Raw genomic sequence first — 22,603 nt, forward strand, 5'->3', positions numbered from 1 at the left:
CACGGCTGGTGCTTGAAACATGTTGCTTGCGCATTTCACACCTCATGGCTTCATTGCAGCCCATAACTAGAGAAAATTGCAGTTGTAATTAGCCAATAAAAAGCTGTGTCTGTATCTGTGTTAAATGTGTCACACCTCCTCTTTCGTACCAGAAGATCTTAATGTGGCCATTACAAATCCTTTGACTGTTTCATGAAAACCTTGGGCAGGTTCCAGGAAGTATAATTTGTTTTGCGCATCAAGCTGTGTTGCATCAGCTAAAACGAGCGTGTGGATTGTACTTAGAAACACCACAGGTGCTCGTAAGTCCTTACACACACTGATTCAGCTGCGCTTTTGGCTCAGGGCACTGTTAATACATGTCATGGGTGGGGCGTTTCTGCACCGCTGTGCGCTGCTTCAGCAAAGACGGCCACTCAGGATTGCGGATGGCGCATCCAAACGTGAACACATGGCCAGAAGGCGCAGTGACAGACGCTGGTAACGGATGATGAAGCACAACTCTACACCTCATTGATTGTGGTCACACGACGGAAGGTTACTAGAGTACAAAACAAAGAAGCAAGTTCACTGCGAGGTTTCCCAAGTTGAAGTATATATTGTGCGTCAATAGCAATGTGTCAGCCTGTCGAGATTTGGAATAACATTTATGCTATGGTAGATATATTACCACTGCTGTTGGGCAGAGACTGCTTTTTACTATTTACATATAAAAAAAAAAGAAAGAAAAAAGTCAACAAGAAGGAATCATCCAATTAGAAATTAGTAATTAAGTAATTCATACTTAGTACTTAGTAATTAGTACACACACAATGTACACACAGACTTTTATTTTGGAAGCGATTAATTGCGATTAATCAATTTTACATCCCTAAGTGACAGTTAAAACATTTACAAATGTTGCAAAAGACTTCTATTTCAAATAAATGTATGTCTTTTGAACTTTCTATTAATCAAAGAAATTTGAAAAGATGTTACAGCTTTTTACAAAATATTAAGCAGAACAACTGTTTATAGCACATTTGACATTGACGACTGTAATATAATGGCTGCAAAAAATTCAGCTTCGCCATAACAGGAATAAATACAATTTTAAATGTATTAAAATGGAAAGCAGCTATTTAAAATTCTCATAATATTACTGTTTTTACTGTATTTTTGATCAGCCGTGGTGAGCATTAGAGACTTCTTTCAAAAACATAAAAAATAAAATTGTACTGACCCCAAACATTTGAATGGTAGTGTATTTATCGTTTTTGCACTGCTTATTCTTTATGATTCATCAATCATCATATTTCTTTTTTCTTTCATTTCCAAATACTAAGAGAAAATAATCAAATTAGATAAAAAAAAAAAAAACATTATTCCTGATCTTAACTCTTTACCGGCACATTATATTTAATATCTCTAAACCAGGGATCTTCAACAGTTCCTTGTTCAGTTAACAGTTTCCTTCCCAAATTAAAGCATATTAAGTATAATAAAAAATACAATGTCCAACTATATGACTCTGATCATTTTAATGCCTTTGCGTCATAAGAAAGTATGAAAATACATTAATATGGAACTATACACGTTTTGAGTGGTCCCTGTTATGACACTCCATCCACAGAAGGGTCCTTGACCTATGAACCATTTTGTGGTTGAATTTTCAGCAAATTTAACTACATTGTGATAAAGGATTTGTCATATTTTCCATCTCTGAAGTGAACTGACCTGGCCTGCCCAACCCTGTGACTACCAAAACCATCTAAAAGTGTAACCTGCATGCACTCCATTTTCACAATAAGGTCACAGTTACCGGTATATCATCTCTTCCCTTTTATTTGTCACATAAATTTTAATGGAATGAGCGTCTCTCTGGGGCAGTCACTCACTCCATGTCCTGCCACATACGTCTGAGGGTGTGAGACTGTGATGCAAGAGATGGACATTTCAAAAATACGCAAGCAAACAAGCACATACACTCTGGGACAAGAGGCAGTTGTTTCTAAGCAATGCTCATCTCTCTGCAATGCGTCAGGGAGGGCCTGACATAATCAATAACAGTACCAGTAGCTCTAAAATGCACCCAATCAGAAATTAAACAGAACAGTTGGATCACAGTGTGTGTTGCAGAGACATCTGTTGTAATCAAATCATGCAGGAACAATTGAGCAATAAGCTGGAATCTTATTTATTTTATTTCATTTTATTAAATAAAATAAATATGGAAATATGATCATTCACTGAAGTCTGACTGAAAAATATAAAATAATAATTTACAAAATCATATAAAATTCCAGCTCATTGATTTATTTTTCCAACATTTGATTACATTATTTTTTATTTTATTTTATTTTTTACTTTATTCTTATTTTATTTGCGTCTTCCACCCCTCTTGCCCTATTATTGCCATCAGTTTAAACATTTTTTAAACAGCTCTGCCTTGAATTTTATTCCAAGAGATTTCACAAACATTAATAGGAAATGTTAATGGTATCCTGCTGGGAAATTCCAGTGATTTTCTGAAAGGATGTGGAGGCCTTGTGATGTGCGGTCTAAAATTAAACAAGCCTCACTAGACTCATTTATGAAACGTGAACTTGATGAGTTCACAGACTAGACTAATTAGAAACACCCAAAAATATGATTTTAAATTAAAACGTTGCTTCAAAAATCTATGCAAATTTGACAGAAATGTGGCCAGAGGAAATGTAGAGAGCAAAGAATTTTTACACTCCTAGTGAATGCCTCAGTTGAAAGACTTGATGGTGCATTCAAAGACCAGTCAGATGAAGGAGGTTTTAGAGTAGCTGGACTGAACTCCCGCAGACAGAGACAGTTCGAGAGAGTGGCTCCATCAGAGGACAACTGTACTTACATCATAAGCTCCAGCCTTGATCTGCTGGTATAACTTGTGTTGATCTTCATCCCAAAACGGAGGATAGCCCACTAACAGAATGTACAAGATTACACCTGTGAAGGAAAGAAACAGAAAAGTATTCTGATTGGCTGACAAAAAGAATATTAGATTCCTAATGACTGACAGTGTTTATTATTTTTTTTCACATGTACAAAGTTCCATGTTGATAGCACTACAGTAAAATATCACTTTGAGTTGTGTGTAGGCATGTGACGGTATCAAATTTTCATGTTGCGATTAATTGCGAATGCTTTTATCACGGTATACGGCATTATCACGATATTGAAATGTAGTTGCAAAAAAAATTTCAAAGTTTTACAGGTTTTATAACTTTTTTCTTATAACAAAAAGAACTGAACATTTAAATACAATAAAGCAATACACAAAAAATCAATTAAAACATTTCACACAGATTAAAGTGCTAAAGAATTATAAATACCATTTACAGTGCAATCTCATAAGTTAACTTTAGTTAATGCATCAACATTAACAATGAGCAATAGCTACATTTGCTACAGAAGTTATTAATCTTTGTTAAAAAAACAACTGTTAGTTCATGTTAGCTCGGGTTCATTAAATAACACAGTAGCAACTTTTGATTTTAACAGCGTGTTATTAAATATTGAAATTAAGATGAATGAATGTTTAGAAGAATATTTCATTGGCAGTTTAACTAATGAAATAACTAATGTTAACTAATGGAGCCTTAATGTAAAGTGTGACCCAACAAAGAATCAAAACCTTTTCAAACAGTATCTAGGGCATGTTGTAGTCCAGATTAAAATGTACAAAAATTTTGAAAATAAATAGCCTATTAAGTTGCTGTGAAGAACACTGTAGCGAATACAAAAATCTGAATGGCTATTTAAATCATTTAAATATGTTTCGGAAAGTAGCGCAGCTGCTTTGTTTCCGGGGTTTGGGGTAACGGCTGCATTTCTGCTGTTTAGCGCCATCTGCTGTCAGAGAGTGAATGTGCACTTTCATTCAGTGCGTCTCCTTCACGCGTTCCACCATGCGCTTCTCCCATGCTTGTTTACATCAGAGTAAACGGGTCTTTTTTGAAGCAGCATATAGCTGTGTTGTGCATTGTGACCAGTTGATGGGAAAATTATTCTTAAAATGCATTAAAAAAAATCTGAATAATTTGTAAATAATTATTCATGGTAATTTGAAGTTTTGAAAAAGGGTTTAAGGTTCAAAAAACACATTATTTTCCACATACTTTACAGTACTGTTTCTCCTCTATGCCCCACCTTTCTGAAACGCAGTGATTTTTACAAAGCTCATCGTTCTGAAAAGCGAGGTGTGCTCTGATTGGCCAGCTATCCAGTGCGTTGTGATTGGCCGTGTCCTCTTTTGGAAGGCCAAACAAAGTATTTTTGCTTTCGCAACTAAACACACAGCATCTTCACAACATGGAGGCGGCAGTGGCAGCCAGCAACAATAAAGTTACGCCTTCTTTCTTTGCGTGAACATTTAGGCAGTGTTATGCAAATCTTCCCACATCGTGACGTAGACATGTGGGGGCGTGGACAAGTCTTAACTTTTTTAAAGAATATCTCTTTGGGTTTGACACTTTAGTCTTTGCAACTTTAGGGATCTTTTCTATTCACGAACAGCTTGTAACACACCAAAGAGAAAGGAAAACTTGAAATCGCATCATATTTTGGACCCCTTTAAGTCCAAATGGTAATTTGTTTTGTAATAATGTTTTACATAAAACCCCAACATTGTTAACTAGTACCTAATCATCATCTTGTTACTTCATGTGAAACTTGCAGCCTTAACCTGACTGATGTCCTTGTTTCAACCGATGGTGCTTCACTCAATATTTGCTTCAAAAAGCATGTATTCCAAAAGACTGTGTTGACAAACAGATCTACCGTACATTTAAACCCTATTTTCTGCTGAGTTCAGCAGCAAAAACAGGCTTGGTGCCGAAACTCTACTCAGCACTGCACTGCGAACTTAAGCAGTATGAATACTGCAACCTGTTAATACAGCAAGCAGAATGAATATGCAAGAGGTCTAATGATTAAAGACCCTGTTGAAAACTCACCACAGGCCCAGATGTCCACAGGTTTGCCGTAGGGATCCTTCCTCAACACCTCTGGAGACAGGTAGCCAGGTGTGCCAGCAAAACCTGTGACAAAAACAGGTTGAATTGACCATTCTGTACTCTGAGAATAAGATTAAATGGATTCAAACCGCAGGCGCCTGTAGGCAAAGTAGCTCAGCCAATTAATATTCACTGAAATGCTAATAATTCCAAGCAGGTGTGTGTGGATAGTTTGATAGATGGATTTTTCCATACGCCAGAATCATTTCGAGCCAAAATGGTGACGTGCCAAGATGGCTGCCTCCCTCCAGCACTGGCACGACTGAAGCGGGCTGGAAATAGGTGGATTTTAAACAGCTGCGGTAACATAATTCTGTGCTGTCCAATCATATAGCTTGTATACAACAATTATTCCTACTCGCAAGGCTTTGCTCTTCACAAAACTCTGCATACTTCAGTCAAAACAAGATTACCTATTTAAAACTAAAGAAAGCTGTACTGATACTTGATTAGCACTAAAGCAACCGCTATCTCATGGCAGCAGAAATAAGCAGCCACCAGTAGGGGGCCACAAGGCCCGAGAGAACCCTGCCTGACGGTTTTATCCAGTAGAGACCGCTCAGGAGAGGCATTTTCATAGCTAAAGGGTATTTCACACACCGACAGGAATGATTGTGAAAGCTAAACATGAAATGGGCTACGATTGGCATTCGGCACAGCCTGAAAATAAGCTTTTACGGCCATCCCAATCCATTTCAGACCAGAGGTAATAGAGCGGAAAATGCGGCAACATCCTTTTAAGATCAACTAAAAGAACATTACAAGAGGGAATCAGCACATAAAATCCTCACTAATATAGAAAATCCTGTCAAATCTAAAGCAACAGCAGTAAAAATGCAAAAATGTGTGGAAAGTCTAAAAAGTATTCACAATTGGTCAAAACCACCCACAACATCCTAGCATAATGGGGACAAGCATCACATTTAAATCTAAAAATCCCCAAAAGTGCTTGTAAGTGGTAGGAAAAATGTTTGAATAGATGTTGTAATTACAAATAGCTAAATTAACAACAGCTCTTGAGCTCCTCACAAGTATAAGTTTGTCTGAGATGTAGAATTAGAGAGATCTTTCCAGAGATATAGGGATTTCATTGTGGCTAAAATAGTGGTTTAGTTAGTAAATATACACCCATGATATTCAATATTTGCTTTCACTACTATTTATGTTTGTCTTTCCTCAGAAAAAAATATGAACAAAATCAAAAATGTGAGCTGGGGAAGTTTCTAAAATATGGCTGATTTGACACGAAATGACCAAAAAGTCTTTGTAAGAAGTATCCGAGCATATCAAGAGTAAGGAAACACCAGAACTACATACTAGCATGTATTTTAGCATGCTGTTTTACAGGATTGGAATCAAACTGAGGGGAATAATAAATGAGAGCAGAAAACTTGTTGTTCTTTACCAAACCAGGCCTGCTGATCTCCCTGCACCTCGATGGCCAGCCCAAAATCAGCCAGTTTCACTGCCGCTCCTTTCATCTTACTGGCCAACAGCAAGTTCTCGGGCTGAGGAGGAAAACACAGGAAGCCTTTAACACTCACAAACATTTCAAATGGACTGAAAAGAGAGGTTAAAAAGATACTCTAGGATTGACAATGCCCAGCGTGTGGTGCAAAGCTGGACATTTTACTGGTGGTGAATGTTAAATCTAATGGAACGTTTACACTGACAGCAATTTGTAACATCAAAGCGACTAACACCACTTAGTCAGAGTTTAAGCAATTTCTACAAATACAATCTAGCTATATCCCAAAAAACTGAGAAATGTAAGTTTATGCAATGTGCAGCTATGTGATGTGGTGACTACCAATTTACTTGTCTAATAAAGATTTTCATTACTGTAATTTTTAATTAATAAAGGTATTACAATAAAAACATTTTAACCGAAATAATATACACAACCGTTCAAAAGTTTGGCGTTGGTACAGTTTTTGAAAGAAGTCTCTTATGCTCACCAAGACTGTATTTATTTGATCAGTAAAACAGTAATACTGTGATATTGTGTAAATATTACTGAGGTTAAAAATTCAAAAATTAATTTATTCCTGCGATGCAAAACTGAATTTTCAGCATCATCACTCTAGTATTCAGTGTACCATGATCCTTCAGAAATCACCGAAATATGCTGCTTTGGTGCTCAAGAAACATTTCTTAAAAACAGTTGTGCTGCTTAATTTTGTAGAAACCATGATACATTTTTTTCACAATTCTATGATGAATAGAAAGAGCAAAAGAATTGATTTAAAATGTAATTATAAATATCTTTACTGTCACCTTCAATCAAATTAATACATCCTTGCTGCATTAAAAGTATTAATAAAGTATTAAAAAAAAATGAACCCAGACTTTAGAACAGTAGTGTATGTCAATTTTAAAAATGACAGTAGTGAGAATATGATAATGAGAATTAGAAAAAATGTGTTTAATTAATTGTACTAAACATAATGATACAAAAACTATTACCCAAAAATAAGGCTAATTTTCTTTTCATTTTCCTTTTTTTTTAATTTGAAATATGACTGAGACATGAATTTAAGTTCACAAGTAACATTAAGACATCCAGCAGAAGTAACACCTACAAAACCAACAATACAGACACTTTGCGACCTGCAACACTAAGTGTGAACACTCATTTAAAAAAGTACATCACAAGCAGATGTGCAGATGTGTCAGAGCCAAACCTGCTCAGTAGGATATGACAGATTTTGGGGGTCAAAGATCTCTCCACAGGTAATTGAGTTTATACATGGCTTAAAGGTTAAGCACGACTGAATTGTGTTTGCTTTACTACCACATTTACGCTGAGGAAATATTAGGGTGGATTTCCTGCGGTTTTGTCAGTGCTCCAAATTTGAAATCAAACACAAACATGCATTAATATCCAAGAGCTTCAAGTACAAAACCAAGAGAAGAGGCCCAGAAAGATATATTAGGCACAATGGAGGGCTTTCACACTAAAATATAGGCTGGAAAAGTCGATTTCCCCTACGTTCTCGAATACACAACTCAATAAGCTTGATTTATTAGCTGCCACACATATATCTTCTCAATGCACAGAGTTCATCCTCGAGTTCTACATTCAAGCACAGAATTCAAATGCATCCGTTATGAGGATGCTGGGAAATTTATGCCCATAGGTGTGAATCTCTCACTCTCCCTCATTAAACGCACAGACTACAAATGAGTAATGGTGAGACTCGCCGTGACCCCTCCCCACATCCCTCCGTCTCTCAGGCAATACCAGCAACAGTTGTCGTATCACGTTCCTTGCTATGGCAACCAGCCTGGGCACATCTCTGCTGCTCAGCATTGGGCTCACATACACACGGGGGAGGGCAGTGGATGTGACTAACGCACAATAGGAGGACATGATAAAACTGTGTCTGTATGCGTTATCCAAGACATGCCACCGTCAAGACAACAAGTACATTCATTTGAGACACAAAGGCAAAGTGTTTGATGTTTATGCATGTACTTGATTCATATGGTAATATAATGAATTGCTTAACGGGTACTGTTAAAAAAAAAGAGAGTATTACTTTAAACAAAGCCAATCCCAGGGTGATTCTTTGTCAACTCAACTAGAGGTCTTTTTTTCTGGTTAAAAAAGAAATACATAAATGAAGAAGATTTTGTAGAGGGGGGTCAAAATGACAATTTTCACCTGAGATTCTGAGCCAAATTACAGGGATTATAGAAGCTTTTGCAATCTTTGTTGCATTATATGCCAATGGTGACCGTTCAAAAATGGGCAAAAGCACATCTTTTGTTTATATGCTATAACTCGAAGTATTAGAGTATTATCTTAAGTTTCTTTTCTGGGGAAGTTTCTCAAATTGGGTTGATTTGACATGTAATGACCCAAAAGTCTTTGTAGCAAGTATCTGATTATGAAATTAAACAGAAATGAAAAAGCAGAAGTATGTACTATCATGTGCTTTCACATGCAGTCTTAAAGGATTGAAATCAAACGGAGGGGAACATTGTTGTACGTGTATATCTGTGTGTTTGTGTGGGGCAGGGCAGGGCAGGGCATTGACTTGGAAACCCTCAGAGGCAGGCCGGTTGCCATGCGTGTAGTTGTTGTTGCGACAGACTCTCGCTCACCTTAAGGTCTCTGTGCACGATGTCATGCTGGTGAATATGATTGACACTCTCCAGGATCTGATTGATGCACTGGCTGAAAAACAGAATAATAAATCCATCAGTGGAAGAGAAAGATCATAAGGATAAGTGAGAGGGTGAGATAAGGCTAAATATTGATTTTAACCATTTATTTGTACTGTATACAAAAGTCAGTTTCCTTATATTTACCCTCTTTTTTACTTAACTTTGCCATCTCTGAAAGGTGCAGTTTTCCACAAGTTATATGGAGTAATTTAACAGTTTGTGTGTGTGTTCTTTTGAGAACCCGACAGCCCCTGGTTATATGTAAGAAAGAAACAAAAAAACGAATAGATTCTTCAAAATTTCTCCTTTATGCCAAAGAGGGAAAAAAAGCCATATGGGTAGCTGTACGGAACAACATTTTCATTTTTGGGTGAACAACACCTTTGAAAATACACTATATTTAAAGAGTATTCTGCAGTTGATACCAGATATAATACAGTTTATATTAAAACAGCCATTCATAAAATTGCCAAACGAGAAATGCTTCCACAAAAATAAATCATATTAAAGTATATTACTGAAAATCAGTTATACAGTCTTATATTATACAGTAATTTTGTAAAGAAATAAAGTCTGTAATTGTAATGCTTGATTAAAGGCTTGATTAAAATTAATTGATTACGGTAAAGTTAATCAACAGCGTCGGCTTGACAATTCAATTAAGCAATTAAATTAAACACCATGACTGGATAATTGATGCTACATATGAATGTACCACTGCTGCTTTAACAGACAGAGCTGGGGTCAAGTGTAATGTGACTGAGGCACATAAGGTGAGCTGAGCAGGGGATTGTGGGATAGCTGGGGTGGGCGTTACTCTTGGAAAAGCGCCTCACCCTCAGACAAGTACACACACATGCACACGCGTTATCTCATCCCTCTTAAAGCTGTAATCCTATAACAGAATGTTATAGAGGCCTAACCGGGACAGATGAACCAGAATGTGTGTGTGTGTGTGTGCGCGCGCGTGCGTGTGTTTGAGTGTTGCTGTGGTGTCATGCTACTTTATAGATACTTAGTATTAATGTGAAATTATGCATGACTTCCTTTAGATCCTTATTGAATTTGTTCTGAGGAAATGGCACAGATGATGGTTGGGACATGAATGTGCACATCAGACTTCTCGACATAGGTCACGACATTGTCTGTTTAAGCAAAACAGATGGATTTTTAAACAATAAATTAGATATTATATTGCATTATATTAACTTGACATTTGCTGTGTATTTAAATTGCTATATAAATTATTATATTACTAAGCTGTCTATCTGTTTTGCTGTAATAATATAATAATATAATATAATATATAAATTATTTTACCACAGTAATTATTATATTATATAATATTATTATAAACTTGGCCCGTGCTGACTCATACCATGTATAATATATCAAATTTCCTATTTGCTATTTAAATTATTATACTAAGTTATCCATGTTTTTTCTATAATATAATATATAATATAATATAATATAATATATAAATTATTGTTTTAAAGCAAAAATTTTTTTTTGTTTAAATAAATAGATATATATTACATTCATTATTATAATTAGAATTATATTAATTCCAGTGACAACAAGCAACTTGTCATTTTACAATGCCTTGTTAGGACATGCCACAAGGAACGAGTGAGTGAAAATGGAGTATATGAGATAAGAAAGTAGACTGATAAAGACCGTTGGGTATATTAATGTTACAAAAGAACACAGAAGCTATTTGCCCAAATTTGGTTAATTTTTAAGCCCAGCATTCCATTTTCAGGACAGCACAAATCCCACTGGACACAAAAGACCTGTCTCTCTCTATTTCACACACATATAGAGTACATCAGAGGCGGACAGTAACTAAGTACATTTACTTGAGTATTGTACTTAAGTACACTTTTTGTGTATCTGTACTTTACTTGAGTATTATTTTTTCTGGGAACTTATGACTTTAACTTCACTACATTGCAGTATCTGTACTTTCACTCAAGTAATGGAGTTCAGTACTTTGTCCGCCTCTGGAGTACATGCACATACACACACAAATAAGACAGCTGATCTCTTAATAAAACACCTCTTTTCCCCACTCACCCTCTTTTTATCTGTCTTTACCTATGCGATATCAAAGCTCTAAACTGGCATCACGCAACTCTTGTAAACCAAATTTACCATGAACTCCCGTATGAGCGCATTAAAACACAGCTAACTGCTGGAGGGTGTTTGTGTTGGATGCCTGGGGCTTTAACTTAGAATCAGAGTCCCTCAGAGACTTACACACTCGCTGCTGGTTCCTGAAGACACTGTTCAAAGTGTGTCATTTCTATGTTACCAGATTTTCCACTTTGAGAAAGCTGTTTAGGAAGAATCTTCATGTTTGCCGTTCAGTGGCGGTGCTGCTAGTGCTGCGGAAGTGATGCACTCGAGAGGAGGGGCCAACAGAGGCCAAATGGATGCGCTTTTGTGTGGCACCTGTTGATTGCCAGTTCTGCAACTCCACCATCATTAAAGGCTTTCAGTTTTTCTCACAAAAGGGATCGTCCTCTCTCTGTGCTTTTGAATCAGATGTGTGTGTGTGTGTGTGTGTGTGTGTGTGTGTGTGTGTGTGTGTGTGTGTCTGTGTGTAAGTGTGACCTGCTCACTGCAGGCTGCAGCACAGTAACCACAGCAACAGTAAATTGGAGAGCCCACCTTGCGTCAGCTTCACTGTAATACTCTCTGGCGACGATGTCCTCAAACAACTCCCCCCCAGTCACACTGCGGAAAGAGAGAGGGGGAAAACAGTGAAACAAGGGATGAGAGAGTGGAGAGTGTGATGGGTTTTGGGCTAATTTGGCCAGTAGCAAGAGGCAGAGCCGACATTTTACACTTACGTAAACATGATTGCAAATATATGTGATGCTACAGTAAAACAAGTGTGGCCTGATTATACTATATATATACTGTGTATATCATCAGATGCAGGGATGCAGTTATAATTTTACCACAGTAACCATAGTTTGAAACAAAATACAAGAGGCAATACAAGACAGTGGTGGCTCTTACAAAGTTTTACTGTAGTAACCTGTGGTATTTTAGCAAAAACTGGTCAATTTTGGTTGTGCAAAACACAGAAGGAAATAAAGTAAAAAATAAAATAAATATTAATAAATATAAATTACTAAAATCAACAACAACAAAAATTACAGTAATAATAACTGCAATTACTGTACAACAAATGTATTAATAATAATATTTAAAAAAAAAAATTAAAAAAAATTGTATTCATATAACTTTAATAGTCTTTTACATTGCAATAAAACTAATTTCCAAAAAGTAAATGATATTTTACATTAAAAAATAAGAAATAAAATGTTAAAGAAAATGATAGAATAATAAAAGAAATTGTTTCACTCTATACTGTATATATATATATTAAGCAGCACAACTGTTTTTTAACTAATAATAATAAGAAAAGTTTAATGAAAGTTTAATTGAATCAAATCAGCATATCAGAATGATTTCTGAACGATCATGTGACACCGAAGACTGAAGTAATAACTGCTAAAATGTTTCCTTTGCATTACAGGAATAAGTTAAATTTTAAAATATATTAAAATAGAAAACAGTTCATTTAAACAGTAGTGCACAATATATTGTGAGGGTGGAGTGCAGTTGGCACTGAGGTGTGCACGAGACATAACAGGAACATTTGTAGCTCAGCCTTTGTTCCACATAAATTGAGTTCCACAATGACGCATGGAAAAATCAAAGTGCACTGGACTGGTTAAAACCAGGACACAATCAAAGAAACAACAATCTTGACAGCACTAAATCGCATTTATAGGGCCACCCAGAAATGTCTACCCATCAATTTTGCTGGCAGATCCCATCAAATTGAAGGATATATTTTTGACACCCGGGAAGGTGCATACAAGACGTTTTTGTCAAACATATTTCAGCTGCATTTATCTGCCTGCAGGAATGGGGCTTCTGACATGATTCACTGGAACAAAATGTCTTGGGTTTGATAACTTGTCCATCCTGATTCAAAAAGCGGGAAGCACCTTACAGTCTTTGAGAGTTAAAAACTCATCTGAATACAGAAACTAGCTCCAATTCAAACAATGTTATTTTAATTTTATATACTATTACAGTATTTATTCATAATTTTAATTAGCTGTTATTTTTTCAGCATTTTTCTTTTTAAATGTAGTTTTAGTAATTCTGTTAATTTTTTTGTCACTTTTATTAGTTACATATATATTATAATGTTTTATATATATATATATATATATATATATATATATATCTTTAATTAATTATTATTTAGGTTTAGTAATTTTAGTATTTCTACAATTCTGATATTTTATTATTTCTTTATTTCAATTACCAAAACCAAAGATGGCTTCTTTTTGCTGAATTATTAATAAAATATATAAAAAAATTTTTAAACATAATGTACCATTTTAAAAATTGTACCATTTACCCAATATTTGAGTGTATGTTTATACTTGCATAGTATCACATCATAAAATATCAACATGTTAACGCCAACACTTTACTGAAATCATGTGTTTACCCATGCACTTTGTGTCACTGCCTATGTAGAATATTTTAACCCTCTACCGCATGGTGTGGCCATATGGCAACATACGCTTTGTGTTCATTTCCTTGCCACTGTCTCTTTAAGAGGACATTCTCGTTTTTTTTTGTTGGAAAGAGAAGACCTTAGTCTAGCCAATGATGTGCTTTGATTAAGTCACATGACATGCAGTTTTTTTCTGTGGCGAGATTTCTGACAGACTGCCGTCTCTTGTGGGTAGTTGCTGAAAGCAAACTAAAACGTCAGTAACAAGCAAGGACCAGTCCGTGTCACTTCTACAAAAAAATCTAAAACATCACTGTTATGATGTTATGATGACATATTCACCTCTCAAAAAAGTTTTTATAAAATTAGTTTTTGGTAAATCACTCAAATGTATGTGTTGCCAAGCGGTTGCCAAGCATGTTGTCTCATGTTCATAGTCTTCCTCTCATAAGATTGCGTAATGCTGAATTTTCATGAACTGCAATGTTTTATGTCAATGTTTTATGATACATGATATACAGTATTATATTTGTTTTAACTGTATAATTTTGCAGTTTAAATAATATTCATGAAAAATTTAATGAAATTAAAAAATGATAAATCATTATTCAGCAAAAAAGAATAGAATAAATAAAAGCACAAGTTGTTGGAAAGTATGTATAAGGTGTCAATTATAAGTACGGTGTTAAAGCTTATAATAGCACCAATTGAATCAACACAAACAACATTTCTGAGAAAAAATATTAACTATAAGTAAGCTTACACTTATTCTTAGCTAGATCCACTATTGTATGCTGTTGCCGTATGGCAACACATCACAAAGTACCTTAAAATAATATATTTTTCCCAATTTTTTTTTTTACAGCACTTCAAGTTAAGCCATTCTCAGAAAAGAAAAATATTTAAATATTTTTTTCTATAGGTCTATCATAATGCGTGCGGTAGAGGGTTAAATTGTTTATTTATGAGGTTTCATTTCAGTTAAGAATGCTGTCTTAAAAGGCAGTTACCTATGTAGGTAGCGAGATAGCTCACTGGGTTTTGAAACAGAGCCTATATTATTATCATCATGTCTCAAGTTACAGTACAGCATATACTGCTGAGTCACAAGGCACAGATGTGTGTGTTTGTGTGAGTTTCGGTCATACTCACAGGTCAAAGACCAGGTAATGGAAACCTTCTTCTGAGATACTGTCATGGAGCCGAACTGGGGTTGAAAAGACACAACAGGAGAATCAGCATTAAACACAGAGATAATGCATTATGAAAGCAAATGTTTTTAATGCGGGAAATCTTGAGCATTCTTCACTCCATCACACAGTGTTCATAACAACATCTGATGAGAACATGCGGCATATGTCCAATTACACGCTATTATAGTGTATTACAATTATGAAGCACGTTTACAGACCTAAGTTAACCATAATGAGCACATGGCCAAATGAAATATCAAAAAGAGGATCCATCGAAAAGAGAGAGAGAGGATGGATGACAAGCTCACTTATGTACACAAGCAGTGTGTCACGTAGACAGTGACACACACCGAGTGTATTGGGTTGGGGGTTGGATGGAGAAAGAGAGAGTGAGAGAAAAATAAGGAGAGAGTTGAGTAAACACTGCCCAGAATAGCAGGGGCCTTATGAGAGTGCTGAGAGAAAGAGCAACATAGCAACTAGTTGGAGGAGGGAGGGAAAGAGACAGAGGGTAAATAACAGAGGGATTGAGGCAAATCTGATGCTGGAAAATACATATATTAGATAAATTACATCTACATTATTAGCGTAATGCAGCGAGTCAATAGTCCTCACAATGATTGTTTGACAAGCAAGGCCCGAGCATGTTGACACTGGGACTGCAAACACGAGCTGCCATCACGTCAGTAATTACAGAAGCTCGAGTTTAATAAAGTCCTAAACATTCAGAGAGAGGTTAAATACAGTGTACTCTGTAAAGTGAGGTATACCGATATTAAGCAAGATACAATGTATGACAAGACTGGAAGCCATTTAAGTGGATGGAAACACGTTTGGCTGCAATATTATTGGCCATATTTAAGGTGAAGGTCATTTTAAGGCGATTTTTCTGTTAAAATACTACACGGTTCCACTTCAACTTACAAATTACACTCAGAAAGTGTAAACATTGTAGTGCTTTCAAAACACTGCTCTGTTTGAGCATCCCAACCAGCAACATGGGTTTAACCAATGGCATTAGTTTGGAGGCGGAACTATCTGTTTTTTTAAACCAATGGAAGAGAGGGAAGCATTCAGGGATCTGTTTAACATTATTGCCTTTATTTTTTACAATATTAAACAACACTTTCTTGTTTCTAACTTTTCCAATTTATTATTAATAATAATAATAATACTAATAATAATTTGAAGTGTGGAACAACAGTATCAAAAATTACATTTAATTTAATTCAAATATAATTAATATAGTAATAATATATCAATTCTTGCAACCAAGACAGGAGAAGTGTTCAGGAAACCTGTTTGAAAATAGTCATTATTTTTTGCAATTTTGTTCGTGCAGAAATTACTCATTTCACCTCTAATTTTATTTTTTCAATTTATATAATAATAATAATATTAATAGCATTAATAATAATCATAATTATTATTATATCTATCAGCATCATCATTACATGTGTCACCTTCTTAATATATTTTGAATTTAATAATAATAATAACTATTATTAGTAGTGTTCAATTTCTGTGCCTAACAAAACACACACACACAGGTTTTTGTGAATTGTGGGGACATTCCATAGGCGTAATGGTTTTTATAGAAATACACATTAGTGTGTCAACTGCGCCAGTAGCAATGAGCACTCAGTCCTCTCTCCTCTTTAACCTATCAGATGGTCTCTCTCCATCTCTCTTCCTTCACTGGCTCTATTGTTCAGCACTTATGTGCAGCCCAAGCAGAAAACATGACAAGCTGTCCACTTGAGGAGAGATGACAGAAGAGAAAGTAAAGGAGAGAGAGAGTGATACAGGTGATGGAGCAGGAGAAAGGGGATGGCATCGGCTGAGGGGGAACAGAGATGCGAATAAGAAAACACATCCGATGCAAAGACGGTGAGATAGTGGGAAAAAAAGAGGAAGGAGTGAAACACAGAGAATGGAGGAGGAAGACCCTGGATAGAGTGTGAAGTTGAGGTCAAGGGTGGGATACGACTCAAAATGGTGTGGAAGATGCCAGACAGTAGAATTACAGACAAGTAAACAACAGCGGAAGTTGAGTTATATAATATTCAATGAACATAATTAAAAGTTCAAATACTATTCTTTTGAACTTTCTATTCATCAAAGAATCCTGAAAGCATTTTGTCACATTTCCCACAAAAAATATTATGCAGCACAACTATTTTTCAACATGAAGAAGAAGAAGAAACTGGAGTGATGGCTTATATATTAAAATACAAAAGTTGTTTGACATTATACTTTCCCACAATAAATCAAATAAATGCAGTGTTGATGAACATAAGAGACTTCTTTCAAAAACATTAAAAGATCTTTGAGGTTTATTTTAAGATTATTGCCTATGAATTGGTAGCATGAGACATACAACATGAATTTTCAAAAGAGTTTGAGTCAGTGTTGTTTAATGTTTTTTCATGCTGCCAAATATTTTCTGAAATAATTTTACACTATTTTAACACTTTAAAAAACCCTCAAAAATACTGAAAAATAAACGATAAATGGTATAAATTGTGAAATGTGCATTTTTAAACTTAATCAGCCAAGCAGGCAAAAGCAATAATCTCAAAATATATATTAGGGATTACGTTACAGAAACTCCCTGTCTCAAGTCTTCTATCCTAAATGAGATTCTTACTGAAATCACCATGGTTACCAAACAGATAAGACAGGATTCTATAGTGGGATGTTTCTGTAATACGGCCCCAGGGGTATAAATATATAACACGGTATGAGTAATTATCACAGTAATATAACAGAATATATCACAATGTAATTATTTTTGTTGAAAATTTAATAAAGAAAAATGGCTTATATTTTAATAACCATGATCCAAGTAAATATTCCAGTGAGACCCTTCCATTTAATTATTCTCTCTTATTATTTGATACTTGATGAACACAAACCGAAAGATAAGATTACTAACAATTAACGAACATCTAATACACCCTAATCTCAAGCAGGCATGTCTTCCTTCATCTTCTTAGTGGTTTTCTTGCACTCTCTCGCCTCTGAGCTCATTGGTGATAATGACGGTATTTGGGCTGAACTGCTGCCCACCAGCATCTCCCACCTCAGCACAGTTATTTATAGAGCTCCACTCCTCTTCTATTGCTCTCCATCTCTCTCTGCTGCTCTCTCCATCCCTCTACCTTCACCTCTTTCTTTGTCGCCATCGCCCCCATCTCGATGGCTCTGCTGGGTTTTTTTTTTTTTTTTCAGGTGTTCTGCCCCCTTAGGTCTTCTCCTCATTCTACCGATCAGTCTCTCCCACTTTCTGTCTCCACACCTCATTCTAATTCCCTCTTTGCTTTCTTATTCATTCTCCTATTGCTGCCTACTAAATTCTGCTCTTTATTAGCTAATTTTTCCCCTCACAGTTCATTTTGTTCTGTAAGACAATGAGTTTTGGGAGAGGCTGTTCTGCAGGACATGGTATGTTTTGCTGCAAAAATACTTCAACCTAATTCAGTCCCACCAGCTTACACACACACACACACTCATAAACACTCACAAAGCTGCAGATGCTCACTGCGACAAACTCACATGTACACCACCATTTGAAAGTTTGGACTAAATTTAATGTCTCATTTAAAAGTTTAGGGTTGGTAAGATTTATTTATAATGTATTTGAAATATGTCTCTTATGAACACCAAGGCTGCATTTATTTCATCAAAAATGCAGTAAAACAGTAATATTGTGAAAGATAATTCCAGTTTCAAGTAGCTGTTTTCTATTTTAATATATTTTAAAAAGTAATTTATTCCTGTGATGCAAAGCTGAATTTTCAGCATAATTACTCCAGTCTTCAGTGTCACATGATCCTTCAGAAATCATTCTGATTATTAAAGTTAAAAACAGTTGTGAAGCTTAATGTTTCTGTAGGATTCTTTGATGAACAGAAAGATCAAAAGAACAGAATTTATTCGAAATAGGAAGTCTTTACTGTCACTACTGATCAATTCAATGCATCCTTGAGGAAAAAAAGAATTAATTTCTTTCGAATTGACCCGACTTTTGAATGATATTGTATGTTTTGTTACAAAATGATATAAAGAGTTTGTATGATGATATGAAAATGATATAAAGGTTTGTAAACATATAAACACCGCATAAATATTTATTTCAAAAAAATATTTTTTTAAAGGCTGAGATGGACTAGAAAAACAGCTAAAAACATCTAATGATGCACCTTATAAAGTTTGTTGAGAGAATGACTAGAATGAGCAGAGCTACAAACTAGACATGATCTTGAAGCTCAAAGATAAAATAGCTTTTAAATTGTTAAACATTTTTAGAACTCATAAATGATCCCATACTTCAAATATTCTCATTTGTAGTTTTGATGGCTTTATTGTTACTCTAAAATTAAAAAAGAGATCATAATGAAGATCAAACTCACCAATATTGGGGTGTTTGAGTAGACGACAGATTCGGGCCTCACGTTCCAGTTTCTGATGATCTGCAGAGGAAAAAGAGAGGGAGAAAAGCAGGTCAGATATTTGAGGTGGCTGATGGCTTGTTCTCAGCTATAAAATAAAAAGGACACCTCATCTGAGGTGCGAGCAGCTCTGTCCTCTCCTCCGAGAAGAGAGAACATTTTTCCATAGGGGTCATAGATGTGAACCGCAATGCTGGCGAGTTAAGGGGGAATAAACAATTCAGAGATCATATACATAATATTAATTAAAAACAAAAAAAATACAATTAAAATAAAATAAAATGAAAAAAATTTAATAAAATTAAAGATGCAATCTACATGCAGAAACTTAATCCTAATATTATATAATATATAATAATATTCATATATGATTGTATCGGCAAAGCCCTAAAAAGACTGCAGAAATATATCCCAACTTATCCAAGGTTTGTGACTTTGGTCCTGTCATGGTAAGATACTGTAAATCGTGTGTGTGTTTGTAAGAGTGGGGGTGAGGTTCAAGCTAATCTAGGGCTTATTACTGAAACAAGTAATACGGTTGTGTGAGCTCGAAGGATGAATGTTGTGTAAAATTAAACAAACAAGCTCGAGGGCTCATTTCTTCTCACTTGCAACACACACACACCACAAGCGCAGGAGTCTAAATAGCAGCTCGATGTCTTGACTGGGGTTTATTCATCTTCTCAATGTAAAAATCACCCACTATGCACTGCTGGAGGCCAGTGAAACTGGATGTGATTCCTATTTTAGAAGAAAATAATAGGCTTTAATGTCAAATAAACAATGTTTTGACAGATTATACTCAGACAGGCTATACCAGCTTACGAGATCCTTGCAGATCAAATATTAAACCTGCTTTAAACTTAACTGCATGAAATAATATTTATTTTTAATCAGTAATTGTATTAGGGTTTCCAGCTCTAAAAGATCTAAACATCCTTAAAACTTGATCAATTTACATTTAAATTTACAAATGACCTCATTGGCAAAAAGCGTTGCTTGTTTCTTGCATAAATGTATCAAACTACATGACACACTAATGTGTATTTCTCTTTCACTCAGCTAGTCATGTCAAATAAATAAAGTTAAAAATGCAGTTAATTCAAGACATTTTCTATTAGTTTTAATGTAGAAACATGCTTTGAAACAGTATGTATTGTGAAAAGTGTTGTAAAAAAAAAATGAATTAATCATTAGTGTACACTAATCTGCTTTCTTGTCTTGACAACAAGATAAAAATACCTTTACCAAGTTGGAAAATATAATCGGTTATATAAATATCAAGTTAATATCAGGGCTATCTCAAAGGTCTCAGACAAGTCATGTCCTTATCCCATGTTAACTTGCATCGGCTTGTGTCATCTTGCTTTGCCGTCACCACGTACATGAAACATCATCACATCCAAACCTGCCACTTCTGAACTCTGTCCCTAGAAACTGTGTCATTACTTAAGCAATCAGAAATGGAGTGACAATTGCCAATATGAAGAGAAGAGTGAGACGAATATTACCACATCACTACTTGCATGTGCATGTGCAATCGGCATGGACAATGTAATACTGACAGCTTTCATCCACCCAGATCTCTGCAATAAACACATCAACTTGAGTCAGCCTACAAATATTAATGCGGTCTAATCTGACGTGCTTAAGCAAGAGTCTAGCTCACCTCCTAACTGGCTCTGGTCCAAAACCTAGTGGGTTGCCTACGTAGGCAGCATTTTAAGGTGTGCTCTTGACATGAAGACTGCTCCAAAATGTAGGCAGCATAAAAGACACCTTCTTTCTGTCAAACTCTAAAGGCAGAATTGCATGTATCATTCACAGAGAGGTCAATACCAGCATGCAGGAGAATGATAACATCGAGGTCTGTTGAAATTAATTGTTAAAAAACGATTTGCTGCCTATGTAGAGTGTTCCAAATCGCTCGCTTATGAGGCTTCAGTCAAAATGCTCCCTTAGAAGGTAGATAAGGTTTTGGGAACTGAACTATAGAAACAAATATAGAACTTTTTTTTTTATGTAAATGTTGTGCTTTTGTAAAAACCCATTGAAACCATGATTCTGTCCGATTATTACATTTTATAAAATGGCACTTTTGAAAGGACATGTAATACAAAACACACCATCTAATCAACTTAACAAGCACATCTACTGGAAGCTAAGTGCCCTTTTTGATTCGGTCGTTGGTTTGATTGAACGTGTTATTTGATTGCGCACGCATGCATCCATTATAATTTTCCACATATTGTGAACTCCTGCTTTTTTAAAATCTTTATCACTAGCCCGTTCTGTCTTGTTGACTTTCTTTCTCTCTGAGCTAGATTATGTGTTAGCCTTTCACACATGCAAACACACACACACACACACACACACACACACACAGCAGACATGCTCCAAGCTAACAGGATTACATCCTCTCCCATCTTGCCCTATGACCCAGTGGAAGATTAACCCTTAGCATGCCGCTGGCACAAATACTGTTTTCCTCCACAGCCCTTTCACTGCTGGCCAACACTGACCACACACACTCCAACCGCAGAAGCAGAAGAGTGCCAAGATGACACCAAATCCCTGTTACTGGATCAGCACAGAGGCACAATGAACCCATGTGATCCTACAAACTAGCAGCTGAAGCAAAGAAAACTAAGAAAACAAAGATGTATATGGGGAGAGTAGAGATGTAACGATTACCGGTTTGACGATAAATTATGATAAAATTCCCCACGGTTAGTATTACTGTTTCATCTTTTAATTATCATTAAAACCGTATTGGATTACCGTGAAGGTTATGGGAAAATTCATTTTTCTAGAAGCACCACCTGCTGTCAGCGAGTGGATTTACAGAGACTTATGTTTACATTCAGTCTGTGTGCAGTTTCTGTCTGGCCAAAAACGGACCGAGTTTGCATGCCCTGCTGTAAATTTTGACCGGTTGATGAAAAACAAGCTTACGTGGATTCTACACATTTAAACAATTCAGATAAGTTATCTAGAATTATTTATGGAGCAGATAAATATGTATATAATCGTTTATTAATCAATTATCATTTTGACATATCTTTTCTTTATTTAAAGGCTGAAATGTGAGGTTTACCTTTTTATTAAACTTTTTCAAAGCTTTATTTGAACATTTACATTAGATATTTCAACATGCTATTAAACTGTTGTCAGTCAAGTTGTCATTTAAAATCCGAACAT

The 22,603-nt window shown here is 35.6% G+C and overlaps 1 protein-coding gene across 1 annotated transcript in view; it reads right to left on the reverse strand.

Moving 5' to 3' along the window:
• LOC107690933 (calcium/calmodulin-dependent protein kinase type II subunit gamma-like) overlaps nucleotides 1-22,603 on the reverse strand; it is an 83,284-nt gene that overhangs the window by 23,802 nt on the left and 36,879 nt on the right. Inside the window, exons 3-9 of the mRNA XM_016489362.1 lie at nucleotides 19,364-19,423; nucleotides 14,908-14,962; nucleotides 11,877-11,942; nucleotides 9,138-9,210; nucleotides 6,433-6,535; nucleotides 4,968-5,051; nucleotides 2,864-2,958 (exon numbers count right to left, since the gene is read on the reverse strand). Of these exons, the coding sequence (XP_016344848.1) occupies nucleotides 2,864-2,958; nucleotides 4,968-5,051; nucleotides 6,433-6,535; nucleotides 9,138-9,210; nucleotides 11,877-11,942; nucleotides 14,908-14,962; nucleotides 19,364-19,423 (536 nt within the window). The remainder of the gene's footprint in view (nucleotides 1-2,863; nucleotides 2,959-4,967; nucleotides 5,052-6,432; nucleotides 6,536-9,137; nucleotides 9,211-11,876; nucleotides 11,943-14,907; nucleotides 14,963-19,363; nucleotides 19,424-22,603) is intronic.

This window comes from Sinocyclocheilus anshuiensis, unplaced genomic scaffold, assembly GCF_001515605.1.
Source record: "Sinocyclocheilus anshuiensis isolate Anshui unplaced genomic scaffold, SAMN03320099.WGS_v1.1 scaffold1885, whole genome shotgun sequence".
Classification (NCBI taxonomy): Eukaryota; Metazoa; Chordata; class Actinopteri; order Cypriniformes; family Cyprinidae; genus Sinocyclocheilus; species Sinocyclocheilus anshuiensis.